The following is a 23,063-nucleotide window of genomic DNA, read 5'->3' as shown; positions in this document are numbered from 1 at the left end:
CCCACTAATGGTCCACTAAGTAACCGATGAGCAAAACTACAGTGGATCACTCAAAATGTCTATATAGGTTTACTGTAATTCCGCTATAGAATATTTGCTGGGAATTTTTATCAGCGCCGTAGCTGGTTGGTCGGAGGCCCCCTCCTTACTCTCATTTACCAAAAAAATATAAAACTTATCCCTACCCTATTCTTTAATATACCTATAAATAACCTTTTTTCATTTATTAAAGACTCTGAGATTTGCAATTTTGCTGACGATAAAACTCTCTATGTTTATGATAATGGCTTAGAGAGTGTTATTCTTCAATTACAAAACGAAACACTAGACGATATTGAATTGTTTAATTTTAACAATATGATCGTAAGTCCCAAAAAATTTCAATTTTTTATAGTTGGTCAAATATATTCTAACAGCAAATTTATAATGGTTGGCGACAACACAATTTTTGCTTCGGATAAAGTTAAGCTACTTAGGGTTACTATGTATAAGGATTTAATGTTTGGTGATCACATTAAAGCTCTATGCGGAAAAGCTAATAGTAAGTGCTTTGCCTTTCTCAAATAAGAAGTTTTTTATCTTATAAACAAGCAACTCTATTATTTAACGCTTATATTTTATCAAATTTTTCATATTGCCCTCTGATTTGGATGTTTTGCTAAAAATACAATGACAACCTTGTTAATAAAACTCATAAAACAGCACTTTACATTGTCCATAAAAGATTTGATTTGAAATGTTAAAATTAGATAATAACCCAAGAATCCATCTTCGAAACCTGCGATTTTTAATGATTGAAGTTTTTAAATTCCTAATGGTTTAAACCCTTAATTTATGAAGGGCTTGTTTATTAAGAAAACTTTACCATTTCAACTTAGATGTTGCAAAAAATTGATGCTACCGCACAAAAGCTCTAATCATTAAAATACAAATAATGTCTTATATAGAGCCACCTCACTCTGAAATTTCCTTGACAATAAAATCATGTGCTCAAAAAGCCTCCAGGTGTTCAAAAATAATATTTTGCATTGGAATGGGGAAAAACGTTTTTGTAGAGTTTGTAAAACTTAAATTTGTGTATTATTATTACTAATCATTTTTCGAATTTATTTGTTCTTTTTACGGATTTTGCGATGCTGTTTTTTCTTTTTACGATATTTATGAAATTCATTTTTTTTTTAAGATTTTTATGCGTGATATTTTATTTAAGTACGCTGTTATGCTAGTTGTTACTATCTTTTATGGATATTTTTACCATATTTTTGTTTGTTTGTATTGTCTATACAGTTTATTGTGTTGATTTTAATAGTTTATTTATAAACTATCGTTTGCAATCAACTATAAATAAAGTTTTAAATATATGAATAAATACCTTAGGATAGGTAGTTTTTTTTTGCTAAAAGAAAGGAAGGAGGGGTCTCCGACTAACTACGGCGCTAATAAATATTCCCAGCAAATATTCTAGAGCGGATTTACAGTGGACCTATATAGACAGTTTCAGTGGTTCACTATAGTTTTACTCATCGGTTAGTTAGTGGACCATTAGTGATAGCCGCTAAAAGTGACTAGTTGATGAATAGCCACTATTAACATGTTAAAAATTATCAGCTGGTCATTTATATCGGATGTCCTTATGGTCCACTAAGTAATCGATGAGCAAAAGTCCAATAAACCGCCAAAAAATGCCTACATAGGTTCACTACAAATCCACTAAAACAATGTTTGTAGAATAACAGAAACCCAGCATTTTAGTGAATTTGCAGTGAACCTACATAGACATTTTTTGGGGGTTCATTGGAGTTTATTGTATTTATTCATTAGATTTATAATTTTATTTTAGGTGCCCAAAGAAGTCCTTACGGTCTTATCTTATGGGAATTGAACCACGGATGGTTTGTTTATGAGGCAAGTGCGCAACCACTGCGCCACGGCTCGTTCGTTGGTTACTTAGCGAACCATGAGTGGCAGTCGCCATATATGACCAGCCGATAACTTTCCGACATGTTAATATTGGCTAGTCATCGGCTAGCCACATTTGGTGGCTGCCACTAATAGTTAACTAAGTAACCGATTAGCAAACTTCAGTTGACCGCTTAAAATTTATATATAGGTCCACTGAAATTCCGCTATAGAATTTTTTCTGGGTATAGAAAAGACTACTTAGCAAACATTCTATAGCTTTGTTTCAGTGGACCTTTATAAGTATTTTGAGCGGTCCGCTATAGTTTTGCTCATCGGTTACTTAGCGGACCATAAGTGGCATCCGCCTAAAGTGTCTAGCCGATGACAGGTCACTATTAATATGTCAGAAATTTATCTGCTATCCATTTATAGCGGCTGCCGCTATAAATTTAAAAATGCTGGGTACCTAGCAAACATTCTATAGCGAAATTTCAGTAGACCTATATAGGCATTTTGAGCGGTCCGTTGTAGTTTTGCTCATCGGTTACTTAGTGGAACTTTTGTGGTAGCCGCTAAAAGTGGCTAGCCGATAAAAGCTTATCTAGATCCACTGCAAATTCACTGCAAAAGCAATTTTTGCTGGGTAGCCACTATATGACATGTTGGAAAGAAATCGGCTGGCTACTTATAGCGGATGCTACTAATGGTCCACTAAGTAACCGATGAACAAAACTCTAATAAACAGCTCAAAATGGGCATTTTTCACCTCTATAAGCATGTAATTATAGAGAGCTATTGAAAATTCACTACAAACAATATTTTGTAGGTATATAAAAGTCACCAACTGATGATAAGTTTTTAAAATCAATGTTTCTCGTACTACTTTGTACTACTAGCGTATCATGACGTTTAAACACAAAATCTCTGACTAGAGAAAAAACAACTGTTTCTAAAAACCAAATTCTATAAGTACAGGTAAAGTTGGTAAAATTAAGTTTGCCTAAATACTTTGGCTGATGTAGCCATTATTTGGTGTTGCTAGGAAGTTGTTACGTTTTATGTCTAAAGATTCCTTAATTATTTATAAGCAACTTCCAGGAGAACGGCTTTCAAATTTTTTACTATAAGTTATACTTCAAATCACCAATAACAAATAGCAAATATGGTTTTTCAAGATTGAAATGCCAAATTTAGTAATAGTTATGTTTTAAGTTTTTTAAAATTATAATAATTAATTAGTTTATAGTTAAAAATTATTTTATTAAATAAATTTACTGACTTTCATTAATTAAATAAAACGTTTATTAGATTGAATGTTATTGTTTATTGTTGTAAAATACGTTCAATATAATTTTGCACAAAATACTTAATATTAATTACATCTTTAAAGTTGAAATTATTCTCTCTCTCTCTCTCTCTCTCTCTCTCTCTCTCTCTCTCTCTCTCTCTCTCTCTCTCTCTCTCTCTCTATCTTTCTCTCTCTCTCTCTCTCTCTCTCTCTCTCTCTCTCTCTCTCTCTCTCTATATATATATATATATATATATATATATATATATATATATATATATATATATATATATATATATATATACATATATATATATATATATATATATATATATATATATATATATATATATATAGATATATATATATATATATATATATATATATATATATATATATATATATATATATATATATATATATATATATATATATATATAGATATATATATATATGTAATTATTTTTTGTTGATTTCATTATTCTTTACTTAGGTTCTATGAAGAAAAAAGAAAAAAAAATTATTCATCTGAAGTCATGCCACGCTTGGTAGAATATATTATTGCTGTTGGGATTAAAAGGCCAAAAGTAGATTCAACTGAGTCACCAGAATTGATCAAGCGCTATCCAAGGGAAGATCACAAGGACTTCCCATTACATCCTGATATTGTATTTTTTTGCCAGCCTGAAGGATGCAGTACGTCATCAAAAAAGATAAGTTTACATCAGATAAATACTTTTGTATTTACACTAACAGATAAAGAAACAAGTATAACCAGATTTGGTATTTGCTGTAATTTTTTTAGACCCTGTTTGGGTGCACCACAGAATAATAAAAAACAGGTAGAACAACTTTCACTCGAAGGAGATTTAATAGAAAAGAAAGATGTCAATGAAATTGACAAGAAAAGGCTTTCATTAAATTCCTTGACTAAAAAATCAAGTTTAGCTTCAAATTTAGTTTTATGTTACTCACTTACAAGTATTTGTATCATTTCCAGTTTCCCTTTCTTTTCAACTTTTCGTGAGTGCTTATATGTATTAAGAAAACTAGTTGAGTCTCGTAATAATAACAAAAAAGAGATATTCGATAAATTGTCTAATGATTTAGTTGATGATATAAACCAAAATATAAATCAATTAACATTAATTCAATGTCGTAACTGGTCGTTGTTGTTTAATAATCAAGATTATTTGAATTCCCAATCAATTAACACTGATATACTGGATGTTGATTACTGGATAAGGAATTTGTTGAAAATTCCTTTGCCTGTATCTGGTTTAAATAGAGTAGAAGTAGAGTTGTTGCCACGACATATTCAACCACCTTTAACATTTGCTTTACCTGAAAGCAGTCGCTTTTCTTTCTCTGATTATCCAGTACATTTACCATTAGAACTCCTTGGTGTTGAAACATGTTTAAAAATTTTAACTTGTATTATGTTGGAACATAAGGTAATTTTTATTTTAAGTTTTTTAAAATAATTCAATCATTATTAAATGATTGTGTTGATCTTAAATTAATAATTTAAATTTAAAATGCGTAAAATGTACTAGTGTAAGGTATTATAGATAGAGATTGCTTGGTCTATGAATGTACACATATAAATGTTGCAATATTAGGGCTTTAATTATAAATTTGGGAAGTATTATTTTAATTTTTTTTGTTAATGTAAAAATGTGTCATTATATTGTAAAAGGATTTTAGTATTTGTTGCATTTGCCACACATAATTAAATTTTGTTAAGTCACTGGACTTCAATAACAATAAAAAAGATGAAATGTAAACCTTAGATTATATAGGTTTAAAAAGTAAACAAATTTAAATGTTCTATAAAAACCTTTGTAATGGTGTCTCATTTTCTCCTATGCATCATGAATTTTCAAATAACTTTTTCTTCCTTTCTTTTAGGCAAAATGCTGGAAAATCAATTGCAATCAAACCTTAAATTATTGAGGAAGTTTTTCCTGAATAATTTAATTTACTCAAACCTTAAATTATCCAGGAAGTTTTTTCTGAATAATTTTATATTCCTGAATAATAAAAATATTTAACAAAAACACTTTTTAAAAAATATTTAGGAGTGTGAAAAAAAGAAAACTGTAACAACTATGTACCTTTCACAAAAGTGAAAGGTACATAGTTGTTACAGTTTACAATTTCCAATGGTGTTCATTATCAAGGCAAAGTTTTGTAAATAAGTTTATTAACAAATAGCATCAACTATTTACAATAACAGTTAAATTAGCAGTGTTTTTAAGTGATGCACATTTGCAATTTGTTGTTAATATCAGAAATAGCCATTTTTTATACATATAAGAAGTAACCAAATTTTTTATTTTCTCAAAAGTGCCATAATTGTATTTAGCTATATAAAAAAAAAAGAATATATATATATATATATATATATATATATATATATATATATATATATAAATATATATGTATATAGTTCTATAGATTGTTGCATTTGGGAAGAGCGGAAGAAAAAAAATGATTCTTACGCCAACACATACGTCACTTTTAATTACTTTTGACTTTCGTCCAACATTTGCGTGTTGTCAGAAAGTTAAAACCATTATTTTAATTACAAGTTAATCGTTTTTTTTAAAAAACCACAAAAACGCAAATTTAATTGACCAGAATGTTTTTAAAAACATTCTGAATGTTTTTAAAACATTCTGAATGTTTTTTAACAATATAAACAATGTTTTTATTTTTATTTTTTTTATAAAATTTTTTTATTTTTCTAATAAAGTGTTTTTATTTTTACTTTTTTTACTGTAAATCATGCGTGGAGTGTTGCTACATCGACTATCTTATAGCCTGACTCGCAAGGGAGTGCTGCTACATCGACTGACAAATAGCCTGATTCGCAAGGGAGTGCTGCTATATCGACTGACAAATAGCCTGACTCACAAGGGAGTGCTACTACATCTACTATCTTTTGGCCTGACCCGCAAGGGAGTGTTGCTACATCGACTGAGGGTTTGGTTTGGGCAGGCAGTCTATCAATTAATTAAAAAAAAAATGCCGGTCTTGCATTTTAATTTTTACTTTTTGTCAACAAAATATGGAAAAAAACTTTCTGACAACATATAAGAGTTTTATATATATATATATATATATATATATATATATATATATATATATATATATATATATATATATATATATATATATATATATATATATATATATGTATATATATATATATATATATATATATATATATATATATATATATATATATATATATATATATATATATATATATGTATATGTAAATATGTATATATGTATACATTCAACCTCCTAACCATTTACTCAATAGAATGTTTTTAAATTTCTTTTCCATGGTTAGAAAAACTTGAGTATGAATTTCAATAGTTTTAGTTTATAGATTATTAATTGATGTTTGTATTTCAGGTTCTACTCCAATAAAACCATGTTGTTTAGTAAGCAGGATTGTTTTGCAATCATTAGGAAGTCACGTATATGCATAGTAAGATTAGCTTCAATGAGCTGGATCTCTTTTACAGAATCTTTATATTTACTTTTGAGCACTTTTTTATATAAATAATAGTCCTGCTTTAAAGTGTCATGAAATAATTGAGTATCCAGATAATTATTTTTATTGAGAGTTAAAAAAAATTTGTGTGGGCTACTTTAATTATAGGTACATAATGAAGATTTTGTAGCTTGACCCGTTTCCAGCTAGATTGTAAATGGTTATTCTACCAAATAATAATAATAAAATAATTATTTTAAAAGATGTTTTGACTAATTTACAAACCATGTGAGATAATAAAAGAACTTCATAATGTCAGCTTTAGTATATTTTTTTAAAGATGTATTTTTATATATGTCTTTAGTATATATAATTTAAATATATCCTTTTCTTCTCAAAATAGTGCATCTCATGTTTATTAATATCAATTAATATCAATATTATTAATATCAATCTATATACAATATCAAATACGAAAATATTATTTAAAGCAAAATGTTTAATACTATTTTATATACTTTTCTATATATAATTTTTGAAAATACTAAAAAAACCATTTGTTATTCAATCATCAATGATTGTACATCATAGATCAGTGACCATAAACTGAGTTCTATACTGGTTTAATATGTTGGTGTAGAGGATGAGAACATCAGTTCAATTTAAGGAAGGTTTTGCTAGTTGTCACTTAGTTAAATGTTAAACAGGATTTGAATTAACTAATGTACTAACAAACTCTCTTTAAAATTAATTTGTCAATAGAAAACATAATAGTTCAACACTAAAAAAAAAACGCAAAATGCAGAAAATTTCACAGCATGGGTAAAATCACATATGGTGCAAATGGGTAAAATTGCAGCATAGTCAATTGCTTTAAATATAACAACCTTTGATTTTTTGTGCGTTTAGTTGTAATTTTGCAAAGAGTTTTTTTGAAATTAGTTTAAACCATAACCCTGAATTTAAACCATAACCCTTTAAATTTAAACCATGACCCTGATGACTGACCAGGATTCGGAGTTATAGAGTTGAGAGAGGGTTATAACCACAATTAAGTAGCCTCCTCATCTGTAGTGGCCTTCTGGGCCTTGGGGAGGTGAAATAACAAAAAAAAAAAAAAAAATATGGGAAGCCAAAAGAGTTGCTTATCAGATTTGTGTGGCTGCCAGCATTGGTATAAGTTGGTTTTTTCTCATTGCAAAAATGGTTTTAAAACAATAAATTCATATAAACTAAAATATCAATACCAAGAAATATAAAAATTAAACAAGTATTTTAAACAATATAGAAAGACTTTTCTTAGATTATACTGCTTTAAAAAAAATCATTGTCATTTGAAAAGTTTATACAGTTATTAAAAAAGTTAACAGAGGAATGTTGGACTTGGTTAAAAGTTAACAAAGGAATTTTGGAATTGGCTAAAAGTTAACAGAGGAATGTTGGAATTAGTTAAAAGATTGCGCCATAAACAGTTCATGCTAATATAATTTTAAAATGATAAAATAAAATTGTCCTGTTTTTGTTTTTACTATTATACATATATTTTTGTATTTTTAAAATAAACATAAAAAATTATATACCTTACATAACCATTCTTATTGTAAACAGTTGTTTAGAGTTTTTCAAAAATATTTATTGAAAATATAAAATATATTTTATGTCGCATTTTTACAATTACAACCAATACCTACAATTAAAAAAATTTATCTGTAGGATTTTATGTTTAGAAAATATATTAAGTATAACATATGCAGTTTTTGCCAAAGAGATGCAACTACTCATAATTGTTATTGTTAATTACTTATAAATGTAAAATATGCGTGCTGACAACACCAAACAATCACATGTTATCTCTATAATTGCATAACTATTAACCAAAAAGAAAATATCTTATATTCTCAGTATATAATAACGTAATGTGTAATTTAATCATTATTGTCCAAGACTATGTTTAAAATATCACTTGTAAATTAAATAAATGTCTGAATAAATAATTTGAAAACTTGTCTGATTAAATAATTGCTGCCCATTTGAAGAAATTTAAGAAAACTGTTTATGAATTGGAAGACCAAGAATTACCACTTGAAAAACCAACAACATGATATGTCATTTAACTGTAAAGAACATATTGATTTCGAGCTCACAAATTTTTACTCAACTGTCTTCTAGTGTTAATACCTGCAAAGTAGGAAGATATCTTTCAAGGAATTCAATTTTTAATTATTATTTTATAAGGTTTACAAATTAGATTTTTATAGGCATGAATGCCTGTCAACCTGTCATACAACATATTATGTATGTGGTATATTTTCTAATCTTTAATCATAAATTATTATTTCTTTTGTTAAATGATTGTCTAGTTTGTTTTTAAAATTGATCAAGAATGACACATTTACAACGTCACCTGGGTGGGAAATCCATTTGTTAGCTACTCATTAGGTAAAAATGTTGACGTTCTCGCCAGAAGACAATAAGGTTTTTCTAGTTTAAATGTCTCTTGTAATAGAATTTATAAATGTTTTTAGAAAGATTGTTAGACAGTTAAATCTCCACGGATTAGTCTGTATCTCATGGTTGCCCAGGAAAAAAAGTTCTATAGTATTTCTATAAACTTTTGAAACATATGGCCTATAGAAATTCTATAGAATTCTATAGAATTTCTATAGAACGTCTGTTAATATCTATAGAAATTCCTATAGAACTTTTTTTCTCTACTTTTTTTTCTATAGAAAAAAAAGTTTTATAGCAATTTCTATAGAAATTAATAGACATTCTATAGAAATTCTATAGAGATTCTATAGAATTTCTATAGGCCATATGTTTTCAAAGTTTATAGAAATTTTATAGAACTTATTTTCCTGGGTGTCATATTAATTGTACTGTACTGCATTAAAACTATGCCTTTCCCAAAAAATATATTTGTAGTTGCCTCAAATTTTGCAAAGTACACAAGGATTGGACTGTTAATGATTGGCAACATATCATGTTTTCAAACAAAGTGCAAGTTTAGCAGTTTTCAGTACTAAGTCAATGTTTGTTGACTTCCAAACTCATGCTTTAATTCTCGATACATTGCACTTTCTGTTAATCAATGCTCAGGATTTATGATTTAGGGTGATATCAATGCCAGCGATTGTGCTGGTTTTCATCTTTTGCAACAAGGTGAGACTGTCAATTTTACAACTTCTTTTAAAATTTGGATAAACAGTATTTCTAATTGGTTTTAAATAAGAAAGTTTAATATTTTCATGCACAACAGAGCAACTTGTTATCAGGAAAAATTGTCAAGAAATGACTCTTGAAAAAATGAAATTTGGGTCATTCCATTCCATGACCAAAATTTAAGAATTTCAACATGGACCCCTCAGTTTTTGATGAAATTTAGTGGGTTTGTTACTATCCATGAGAAAGGCAATTCCTGAAAATTTCAGCATAAAATTTTCTATGGTTCATGAGATATGGTAATTTGAAATTTCTGATTTTTCCAAAAATAAAAGCTTCAGTAGCAAAAACATGATTTGTTCACACTTTAAAGCTCTATATTTTATAAACAAAATTTTAGAAAACCTTCTTGTTTTTATATTGTATACAACTCTAGACTTACTTTAAAAAAACTTTGACATTGAATTCTTGAATATCACATTTTTTCCATAATGGCTACCTAAAAAACCAAAAAAATCGTTTGCAAGTATAAAAAGTTGATTTTTGATTAGTCAATATACAAAACCTGCAGTTTAAGAAGTGAAAAGAAATATTTTTTTAGTTTCTATATATGGTAGGCTTCTAAATTTTTAGAAATTTACTGATAAGATACAGTTCAGTAAAAAATTATAGACCTCTAAAAATGGCTGCGGCTAAATCTTAGAAAAATGTGTCTCCAAAAAAAAATAGTGGGTAATCCTGGGGAAGTTACAAAATCAGAACAATGAAAATTACCCAAAATACATTAAAAACAATAAAAATAAAGTTATTGTTGTACTTTAGTTTGTATTATATATTATAATACAAAGTATTTATGAATTTAAAAGTATTTCATAATCAGTACTAGAAATAAGTCTTTAATTAAGCCTAAATTAAACTCAATTTTTAAAGCTAGCCCTAGCTCTTTCCTGCCCCTCCCCCCTTCCCCGATTATTTACTTTTTAACATTCACATTTTTTCCCAGAACTTAGAAAAAAATTGTAATTGAACACTTCTCCTTACATGGTGTGTCTGGTTTTATGTCTGATGTATGAAGTGTCTTTATGCCCAAACACACCACTTTTTAATGTTTTTATGTAAAACTTATTAGGAGCCAATTAGGTAAAACTGAAATGAAAGACTTTTAGTCTAATTTACCTAAGATTTAATATCATGACTATAAATTTTATAATATTTTTTCAATATATTCACGATTCCGCCCTTCCTCGTTAATTTTACTTTTGATTTGTTTGTTTTTTTGTGATTAATTTGATTATCATTTTCAAATTTAGATTACAACTTATACCAAGTTGTATAAACAATCAATATAAACATTGAATTTTTTAAATGATCTTTGCTAAAAAACTTGGACCAATGTGGTGTATTCCTATTGGAGGTGCTTCAGGTCTCCATTAAGTATGTGTTTGTGAGTACCACCAAAATGCAAAACTTTTAGCATTACAAATACCAGATATTTCAAACTATAAAGACCTCTTCAAATTAGTTGTATGTGACTTAACAAATCGAGACTGCATGCTGCACAGTTGCCATAACTGCCCAGATACCAACACACTAAAAGAGTATCTTACTGCTTCGTTTGATAGACATAGCATGGAAAAGATCACCTTTAATCAATATATATATATATATATATATACAGTAGCCTTTAGCATTAATTACTGCTTGACAGTGACAAGGAATTGAGTCCACCAGCTTTGTAATAACAATAATTTTGATTTTTCGTCATTCTTGTTTCAGAATATATCAAATTTACTTGCTGATTTTCAACCTGATATTTGTCAATCTATGTGTTTCCATAGATATTCAATAGAAATAAGGTCAGGACTTTGCTATGTCAATTCCATTAATTGAATTTTTTTGTTTTTGAAAAAATCTTTTATAAAAGTTGAAGTGTCTTTTGAGTCATTATTCTGCTGGAATATCCATCCTCGAGCCCTGAAAAATGTTCCACGCAAAATGCTGTCTTGGTAAATGCTGAAGTTAAAGAACTCTATATGAAAAATGTGGTGTTGACACAATGAAATGTCTTTTGAGGTCTTCAAATCTGCTTGGAAGACGTCCTGCAAAGAAACTTTTTATTTATATAAAGAATCGAAAAGCACGCTTAAGATTTGCTAATGAACATTTGATTTGGGCAAGAAAACAGTGATTGAAAGTACTTTTTAGTGATGAATTTAAGTTTATGTTATTTGGATCTGTAAATATTAGATATGTCCGTCGACCAAAAGGCCATAAAAACGATCCTAATTACCAGCTACCAACAGTAAAGCACAGAAGTCGAAATGTTATGAACTGGGCTAACTTGAATAGAGATTGTATCGGTCCTATCCATTTGATTGACAGCATAATAGATAAAAATATGTACAAATATATAGTTAAGAATGTTATGCTACCACATGCTAAAGACAAAATGCCTCGAGGAAGGATGTTTTAGAAGTACAATGACCCAAAGCACACTTCAACCCTTGTGAAAAACTTTTTCAAAACCAATGAAATTTGAATAATCGAATAGCCTTAGCAAAGTCCTGACCTTAATTCTATTGAATGTCTATGTATGCTCATTGATCAACAAATTTCAGGTTGAAAACTAACAAGATAACAGGATTTATTGAATACTCTGAAAAAAGAATTGGAAATTGAAATTATTGTGATTATGAAGCCTGTGGACTCAATGCCTTGTCACTGTCAAACAGTAATTAATGCTAAAAGTTTCCCGACAAAGTAGTAAAGCAATACTTTAAAACAAAGCATTTTCAATTTTAAAAATGTTTAAAAAAAAAAATCTTATTCAAGTTTTTTTTTTGTCCGGATAATTTTGCACACACATATTTTAATTAAATGAACTTTCAAGATTAAATTGCTTAGATTTAGTAAAAATTCAGTTGTTTTTAGGTTTGTAATCAATTTTTTGACATTTCAGTGAAAATTTGAAAGAAATTGGACTTTTCATTCAAATGTTATCTCAAGTTATGCTCTTGTCCGGTTACTTTTGCATGCTACTGCGTATATATATATATATATATATATATATATATATATATATATATATATATATATATATATATATATATAATATATATATATATATATATATATATAATATATATATATATATATATATATATATATATATATATATATATATATATATATATATATATAGATATATATATATAGATATATATATATATATATATATATATATATATATATATATATATATATATATATATATATATATATATCAGGGATGCTGAGTCCCAAAAAGGACTCCGGATTTGAAAGTCACAAAAAGATTACTTTATCCTAGTTTTTGGTATCCAGGAGCTCTAAAAATATAAATAAATTTATGGACTACTTATAGAAAAAAAACTAAGACTTTTAGGTTAGAGGAACAATCATTTTTTGAACCCGGAGTCTTTAAGTATAATTGCGGCAAGAACTCCGGGACTCCGGGCTTAAAAACAATAAGTTTCAAGTCATTAAATCTCATGATTTTTTTTCTTATAGCAGATCATAAGTCAAAAAGCATGTTTAGAGCTTCTTGACACTACAGACTTGGAAAAAGTAGAGATATAAAACTGGAGTCCTTTTGGGACTCCACATCACAGATATATATATATATATATATATATATATATATATATATATATATATATATATATATATATATATATATATATATATATATATATATATATATATATATGTGTATGTATATATATATATATGTATATATATATATATATGTATATATATATATATATATATATATATATATATATATATATATATATATATATATATATATATATATATATATATATATATATATATATATATATATATATATATATATAATTTAAGTAGTGGAAAATAACAAGCACCCTAAAAATAAAAATAAAAAAAGAGTTAAATATTTAGGCTTATTTTTTTTTTGACAACAATTTCTTTTTTTTATTTTTTTTAGCTTATTTTATTTAGATTTTCTATTTTGTTTAGTCTTTGGTTCTTTTCTTCAAGTATTGCTGTATTATTCTTTAGTTTCTTATAGCTTTGTGTTGCCGCGAATTCTTAAAATGCTTATTATATAAAAACATGGTCAAGTTGTCTAAAAAAATTACTTTAAGTGTGGTTGTACAAGGCATGCGAATGCATGCGCTTCCCGAGAAGGCTTGATATGTAAATATATATAAATAGTTTACATGTAATAGTTTCAAAAAGAAGTTAAATGTTTAATGTTTTACTTTTTTAGGTTGTAATCCAATCTCGTGATTATAATGCGTTGTCAATAAGTGTCATGTCTTTGACAACAATGTTGTATCCTTTAGAGTATATGTTTCCTATCATTCCATTACTACCTACTTGCATGAAAAATGCTGAGCAGGCAAGCCTTTTTTATTATTTTTTTTATAATATCCGTGATGTTTTAAAAGTGGTTTAGTTATTGAACTACATAAGATAAAACCTTTGTTTGAACTTTATTTTGTTTGAAAGTTGTGTATTATTTATTTCTGTTTTTCATATTATAATTTAGTAGGTAATAGGTAGTTAGTTAAAGGTTTTAGCTAATAGGAAGGAGGTAATAAGTTGTAGGTAGTAGGTAATAAGTAGGAGTTAATAGTTTGTAGGTTTTAGGCAGTTGGGATTAAGTAGTAGATAGTAGGTAGAAGGTAATATGTTGTAGGTAGTAGGTAGTAATAGTAGTAATTGTATAGCTTGTTTTATAACTAGTTCATGTTTGGAATTGTTTTTTGATAAACATTTACAATTTATTTAAAACGAATAAGCATAAAAATAGATGTGTTTTTCTATGTATTTACTATGCATCTTGTAAAATAATGTTTCATTGCTCTATAACTCTATTTTTTTTTCTAGCAACTCCCAACTTGATAGTGGTTGCTTGCAACCTTATTAGGAGTAAATAAGAATAAAATAAAAATATAGATAACAATGCTTAAATAGGTTACTTTTAAAGCTTTTGCCTGTAAACAAAGTTAAAATAAAAATTTATCAAAAAAATTCTAAGTAGTGCACAAAGTTTTGTTTATTATTTAATTATTATAACATTGCAGGATAAAAATTTTAAAATGCCATCTGTTGGAAAATTGGTAAATTAATAAAAAAAAGCTGATTCTGATCGTGCAAAAAGTGGCCTATGCCGATACTGATTAATCACTAATACATACATATATATATATATATATATATATATATATATATATATATATATATATATATATATATATATTATATATATATATATATATATATATATATATATATATATATAAATAAATATATATATAAATACATATATATATATTTATATATATATATATATGTATATATATATATATATATATGTATGTATATATATATATAAATATATATATAAATACATATATATATATATTTATATATATATATATATGTATATATATATATATATATATATATATATATATATATATATATATATATATATATATATATAAATGTATATATATATATATATTTATATGTATGATAGTTTTATTATGTAATGAAACCATGTGTTTAGCACATTATATATACATCTTTTAATAATTTCAAGCTTGTAATTGTTATTATAATTTTGTTTTTCAAGCTTTTATTGGCACCATCACCATTTGTTATTGGAATACCTTCAAGTTTCTTCCGAATAAAAGGAATGAGTTTTCAAGTACCTAATGATATATTAATAGTAGATTTGGACACCAACAAGGTAAAGGTAGATTATAAGCAATATTACAGTAAATATAAAAATAAGATTTCAGCATTTATTTAAATAACATATCTAAAACATGTTGTATAGTTTTTAACTGTACAACAAATAGGGTAAAGGATCAATGTCATGATTGCACCCCAGCTTTTTTATTATGTTGCTGTATTAAAACATTAATGAACTATTATTTCTTTGATGCTTTTAATTTTTCTGGTAAAATTAATTTGTTGTATTATTATGGTGTTGAAAACTTTTATAAATTGTTATTATATGTTCTGGTAATCTATAAATTTCAAAATACTTTTTCACAGCACCTAATTAAAGGACTAAAGTTTACAATTTAAAATAATTAATTAATTAATAACTGTCATATTTTTATATCATTAATTTTAAAAACTTTACCACAAAAAACTGATCAAATACATGTTTCATTATAGTATTTTAAAGAAAGTTTTTTAACTTTTAATGACATGTATATAGTTATAAATATAGTTTCAGTAACTTTAATATATTTTTGTTATAAAGCATTTAAAACATGGTACAGCTAAAGTTCTCTTTGCTGACATATACTCAACTTTTTATTGATCTTTTTTTTTACAAGTATGGAAACTATAATACATATATCTTAAAATAGATAAATATATAAATATATAGTATATAAATATTATATAAAATACTAATAGATATTAATGAATGCTTGTATTTTTTAAGATATTTAAAATATTTGTAAAATAAGCTCTAATTATAATAAGTTTTGATTATAAAAACTTGATGCACATTAATTTTTTTTTTCCACAATAACCTAGAATAATGATAATTTCCTATAAAATTTAAAGCCTGTGAATTAAAAAAAAAAAATGTTTAAGTTAATTTTAGTTGATCAAAACAAGGAATGAGTAGTTTTTCTGAAAATTTCTAGAAAGTTCTGGAGTCTTCAAGAAGTTTCCATTATTTAAGTGTATATAGGGCTTAAATAACCTATCATGCCAAGCAAGATAATATGGATTTCAACTTCTGTATAAAAAATATACAATGTTAAAGTTTTAGTTAAGCAACTCAGCAATTGTAGCCGCATATAAGTGATTAGATAGGTCAGAATTTGCTGTTTATGGGAACAGCAAAGTGATAATTTCAACGCTTTCTTATTATTACAAAATCGGGCCAAATTCAGCTAATCAATTCAATTGGATTTGAAGTGTTAAAAGTAGCTGATCGAAAGTGAAACAAGATTAGTTACGCACAGCTTAGCAAGCAAACTTGGATTTTTATGTTTCTAAATAATGCCAATGGAACAAAATCAGAAAGACCTCTAAGACCTCAAAGACCACAAGCATAACACTACTCAGCTAAGTTGTCAGCAAACAGACACCTGCATGAGCCTCTTGTCTTTACACCTCATGTTTAACTGGCTCGACTAAGTTGTTGAGTCAGTTAAATGTGAGGTGTAAAGACAAGACGTCTGTTTGCTGACAACTTAGCTGAGTAGTGTTATGCTTGTGGTCTTTAATGTCTTAAAGGTCTTTCTGATTTTGTTCCATTGGCATTCTTTAGTAACATAAAAATCCAAGTTTGATATCATTATCAGAGATGACAAGTTTGTTATCCACATTAGTCATACCAGTAAGTGCCAGTAGTTAGGGGTGCAACAAAAATCTACATGTATATATATTTTTTTGACAATTTTAAAATTATAAAATTTTTCTTCAAATTAAAAATTTTCAGTCATTCCCAACCAAATTGTTTTTTTCTCCCTATATATATCTCCCTTGTTTTTTTCTCCCTATATAGGATTTGATTATTCTTTTTTACTTTAGATGAGTGTTCCATTGAGCATGGATGAAATACCATCTCTTCCTGAACCTGAAGGTACAATACTAAAAGATGAACTTAACCAGGTTTCTTTTTGATTTTAGTTACTAATACATTTTTTCTTTAACAAGAAAAATAAACAAACCAAGACAATAATTTAAGTTAAGTATTGTTTTTGTTAATTAATAAGAATGTTTCTAGACTAAATTATTAAATTCTTACAAATTTTGTGGTGGAAAAATTAGTATAGCAAGAAAACATTTTTATTAGCTTTGATTTCGATCCTATCTATAAGTGAAAATTTTACACATATTATCTATTATACGATAAGTGGAAATATTACATGTATTATCTATTATATGATAAGTGGAAATATTACATATATTGTGCAATTTGTTTGGATTTGTGTTATATCATTTTTTTTATAAATAACTTATTAGCAATTATTTTGACTTTAGAAATTAGAAAAACAATGAACTTTTAATTTTTTTAGATGAACATAAAAAATAAAATAAAAAATAGTACAGAAAAAGAAGATTTTTACAAGAAATAATTTAACATAGAGATTGCAAAAATATTTGAAGAATATGTAGTCTAATTTAAATGTAAAGCAAAAATTCTTCCTGTCTAGTGACATGCATGATTGAACACTATATGGGATACAAACTCTTATACTTGCAAACATCTTTATTTAAATGAAAGTCTTTTCATAGCTTCGTTTTTTATATTTTTTACTTTAACTATTTTTATGCAATCTTGCTCACACATTTTGTTTACATTGAGTATGACTGTGTAAAAGTCAAAATATTTTAAATTTTATATTTTTTTTATCTCCAAAAATGCCTGTGAATTCTTCTGATGTAATAGATTATACAATAATCACATCTTCTGATGTAATAGATTATACAATAGTCAAAGCACATAGACATATTTTAAGAGAATGTTTTTAATAAGTTTTAAAAAATGTCTTATTAGTTAAATAAAAACAGAAACATTCTTTATTATAAAAAAACAAAAACCCTCTAGTTAATAAAGTTGCATTTTTTTGGTTTATTTAAAAATGAGTTGGCATAAAGTAGAGAAAACTAAATGTTATTTAGTTTTCTCATGTTTATGTTTTTTTTAACTCAAGTTTAGCTGAACTATTGACTTAAATATAAATACCAAAAGTATAAACATAAAAAAATTTAAACTATAGAAAAAATATTTCATAGGAAGCTGGAAAAATTAATTTTATAAAGACTGTAGTTATTTGGCAACCAGGAAGTTGCATTAACTACATTATTTTTCACAAAATTATTTGTGAAAAACAATTCTTTAGAATTAGGATATTTTTAGTTGTCATTCGTTTTTATAATTTTTAAAAGGTATTTCTTTTCATGCTTGTATTTAAAAATAAATTTTTTGTTTAGTAAATTTTCTTGGTCCATATGATTAATAATTTTAAATTTTTCTTGAATACATTTTTTGGAAATATTATTATAGGCAGGTGCATATAATAATATTTTCTAATTAATCTGGTCTCTACTATAAACTGCACCTGTCTATGATAATATTTCAAAAAATGTATCATATGTTTTCTAAAATTTGCAAGAAAAATTATTACATTTCAAATTTTTTTTTTAAATGAAATGATTTCAAAAAAATTTGAATTTTCAGACATATTTTATCAATAATAGCACAAAATATGTTATTACTGATAAAATATTTCTATAAATTGTTGACAATCATTATTAATAAAAATAAATGACAATCATTATTAATATAAAAGTTATGTATAAAATTAAAGAAAGAATAAAGAAACATAATCTTTTTTTAAATAACAAATTTGAATTTTATTGGTAGTTTTTGTTATAGTTATTATTTAATAGATTTTAATGCAATTTAAATTTAAAATTAATTATGTGGTACTTTAAAATGTACTAACCTCACAATTTAACTTTTAACAATATAAATATAATTTCTTAAATTATCCCAAATATAATTCTTTATAATTACTTATATATAAAATATAAATAAGCGACATAGATGATTATAGCTATAAAATGTAATGTAAGGCTGATGTACCATGTACGACTGATGTACTGATGTATGGCTGATGTACAATTTTTTTAAGTGTTTATTTGTTTCTTTTTCAATATGGCAATTTATTAACATTGCAATTTATAACTTTTTTTTTTTAATTATATTCACTTCCAACAAGGCTGCAAACAACCACAAATAAAGTTGGAAGTTATTGGAAGAGAAAAGATGAAGTTTATAAAGCAAGATAGCGGTTAACAGACTACTTAATATTGCAAATTATATAAATTAGATAGACAAGATAAAGGGAGCAAATTTCAAAGAACATATGTTTGAGGAAAAAAATTAGATGAATAAGAATTTTTGAAACACTTATGAACAGTCACAGTAAAAGGGTGAGACTTGATTGAATCACAAATAACATGAGAATGAGTTTTAGTAAATGGTACAAGAGATGCCAGCTCTTTAAAGCAGTGCCCATTATAGTATTTATAAAAAAGAGAAAGAGAAGCAACGTTATGACAATTTTACAATGGTTGAAGGTTGGCTGTAAGAGCAGGTCTAACTTTGTTTAAACTATTTTAAACTACTATTTTAAAGAGAAAGAGCATCATTCAAAGATCTGCTCCAGATACGGCAACAGTATTCTATATAAGGACTGATTTGAGATTTATAGAGATTTATAAAAATAGTAAGAAAGTGGCGAGCACAATCAAGAGATGCAGCGTTAGCAGATGCTTATTTTGCAATGGATTTGATGTGTGGTTTCCAAAAAAGATTAAAAGTAAGAGTTAATCCTAGAAGAGAAAGGGTAGATGACTCATGGAGTACATTACAGCTCATAAATATGGGAAAACCTAGATTGTAAGATCATAAATATAACATGATCTTGATTGTTACAATAACATTTAGCTGAAAATATTTAGTTTTATCTAAGTTAAAGTTCACCAGCCACTGAGAGCCATATTATGTAACAGAAGTAAGATCCCTTTAAAGCTCAAATGTCCCCACCAAGCAATCATAGGCTTCATATAAAGACAAGAATAAATGGTAGTACCATCAGCGAACAATGCCACCTTAGATGTGAGAGTTTCTGGGAGATTGTTGATGTAAATTAAAAAGGTATAGAACCAATGGTAGAATCTTAAGAAACCCCTATTGTTACAGGATATAAAGAAGTGCGCTGTCCATCGAAGACAACTTCCATACTACAATTGGTACGGAAAAGTTCAATAATCTTAAAGATGTTACCTAATACATCATAAGAAGAGAGCCTATGGAGAAGACCAATATGCTAAACTTTATCAATGGCTTTAAAAATGTCAAGAGAGATAGCCTTAACCTTTTCATATCTATCTAATTTACAGTAAAACCTATCAATTATTATTGTTAACAAATCAGCAATAGAAGTTCCAGTAGTTATTAGATTCAATATAAGTGATTAAGTGTTTTTTAATAAAAGACTCGAAAACATTGCTTATGATAGGAAGAAGACTAATGGGACAGTATGTTAGATGAGTCAGTAGTTAGATGAGTCAGATTGCTCTTCAGAATTTTTGAAAATAGGTGTAACAGATTCCACTTTATGGCAGACTTTGATAAGTGCTTGTTAAATTGTTTTAAAAGTATAGATAACAGCTCCGGAGAACACTTCTGCAAGACTACAACAGGTGTGTTGTTCAGACCACTAGCTATAGAAGTGTCTAAGCATGAGATCACTTTAGATACAGAGTCATACGAATGTCAAGCAATGGACCTGTTTGTTGGCTATATCAGGTGGATGTGATTAGTGGAATCAAGAAATCAGATAGATAAAAAGTTATTAGCAAACAATTCAGCATTGTCTTTAGGTTAGGTAACAAAATCTGAACCATGCAAGACAGGTGGAATAATAGATTTGCCATTATTATAGACACTGTTAAAGATTCTCCAGAAGTCTCTGGAGCCCAATCTTTGAGATAAAATACGAGATATTGTGACCTGCAGGCTTTCCTGTTAGACAAAACCTTTTTACAATAGTTCCTAATACTAGTTAAAAGACCTCTGTTTTCTGGAGAATTGTATTGACAATAGATATAGATGTAATGGTTACAATTGGAAATTGTAGCAGCACAATGAGAGGAAAACCATAGAGAAGAGTGAGGCTTGACTTGGAATTGCTGAGAGGGAATAAAAGATTCCATGTCAACCTGATTCAAAGAAGTTACATAAATAACACATTTGTCAGCAGAAAGATAAAAGATTTCTAGCCAAGGGCCATCACAAAGAAAATCTTGGAAAGAGTCCCAGCTTTAAGGTACTTGTAAGAGGTATAATGATAGAGGGATTCTGATGATCAAGAATAATGTGATCAGAAGCACTTAAGTATGAATGTGGAGAAACTGAGCACTGATTAGGATCAGAAACAAGACATAGGTTAAGTAGAGAAGGTGAATGATTTGGATTGTCTGGAAAGTGAGTTGGAAAGTTGACTATTTGTGTTAGAGATTGAGAAAAGCAAGAGTTGTAGGGCTTAACACCTGCAGAGCCACTGACACTAAAATCAAGCCATTCAGTATGATGAGCATTATAGTCACCAGCAACAACTGTATTGGCTGAAGAATAAAAAGAAAGGACTTGGTCAATTTAGTCAGAAATAACATCAAAAAGAGCGCAGTCTTGAGATGACGGAGAGTGATATAGAACAAAGAGAAAGGTGATAGAGTGAAACAGTGCTAAACAAAAGCATATAAAAGAATAGTCTGTGGATTCAGTTTCCTGACAAATGGGCGAATTCTTACAAATGTAAATGCCCGGCCAAGCATGTGACTATTGGAGTCTTTATTAAATAAAGGAAGATTACCATCTACTCTAAGATCACAAGATGAGACAGCTGAACTCAAATTAGTCTCACAAAGAGAAAGTAGGTCTGATGAACTTTGCAAGAGATAAGACTCAACAGAAGAAAAGTTACTTTGAAGACCACAAATATTAGTGAATGATAGATTTAGAGAACTTAGTGATGACAATGGTTTTTTGTATGTATGGGGATAGATCACTCAAGAAGTTTCCTTTGGGATTGTCCATAAATTACACAACGCAAAATTTATTTTAAAAATATAAGTAGGAAATCATTTTGCTCTTTTGTGCGGCAGTTTTCTCTGGTTTTGCAAGGTCGTTATATTATATAGATTTCATTAAAAAACTTATTATAAAATCACCTAATCAACATGCACAACTAATTTTATTGAAACAATGGACTTTATTACCTACTCATTATCTAAAGCTTTTGATGTTCTGTATAGATATTTAATTCACAAATTGTTGGCTTATGGAATTATTGGTCACACTTTAAAATGGCTTGAATCTTTTTTAAAAAATTGTCGACAAAAAGTGGTAATGGCAGAATTTCCATCAGAATGGAAAGAGGTTCGGAGTGGTGTACCACAAGATTCCGTGCTAGGTCCTATTTTATTTATAATATATATTAATGATATGCCAGAACTATTAAAAAGTGTAAATGAATTTTTTGTTGATGATACTAAATTATTAGCAAAAAAAAATATCGACGATATAAATGTATTACAAAATGACATAAATAAAAT

The 23,063-nt window shown here is 27.1% G+C and overlaps 1 protein-coding gene across 1 annotated transcript in view; it reads left to right on the top strand.

Annotated features, from left to right (window-relative positions):
• Positions 1 to 3,035: 3,035 nt before the first annotated feature.
• Positions 3,036 to 23,063, top strand: part of LOC101238875 (MAP kinase-activating death domain protein) — an 81,749-nt gene continuing 61,721 nt past the window's right edge. The window contains exons 1-6 of the mRNA XM_065789622.1: positions 3,036 to 3,095; positions 3,684 to 4,644; positions 14,158 to 14,289; positions 15,532 to 15,648; positions 17,463 to 17,543; positions 20,156 to 20,343. Coding sequence (XP_065645694.1) covers positions 3,727 to 4,644; positions 14,158 to 14,289; positions 15,532 to 15,648; positions 17,463 to 17,543; positions 20,156 to 20,343 — 1,436 coding nt within the window. The 5' untranslated portion in view covers positions 3,036 to 3,095; positions 3,684 to 3,726. The remainder of the gene's footprint in view (positions 3,096 to 3,683; positions 4,645 to 14,157; positions 14,290 to 15,531; positions 15,649 to 17,462; positions 17,544 to 20,155; positions 20,344 to 23,063) is intronic.

This window comes from Hydra vulgaris, chromosome 02 (assembly GCF_038396675.1).
Source record: "Hydra vulgaris chromosome 02, alternate assembly HydraT2T_AEP".
Lineage (NCBI taxonomy): Eukaryota > Metazoa > Cnidaria > Hydrozoa > Anthoathecata > Hydridae > Hydra > Hydra vulgaris.
Note: the sequence above shows the minus strand (reverse complement) of the source record. Positions and strands in the feature narration are given on the sequence as shown.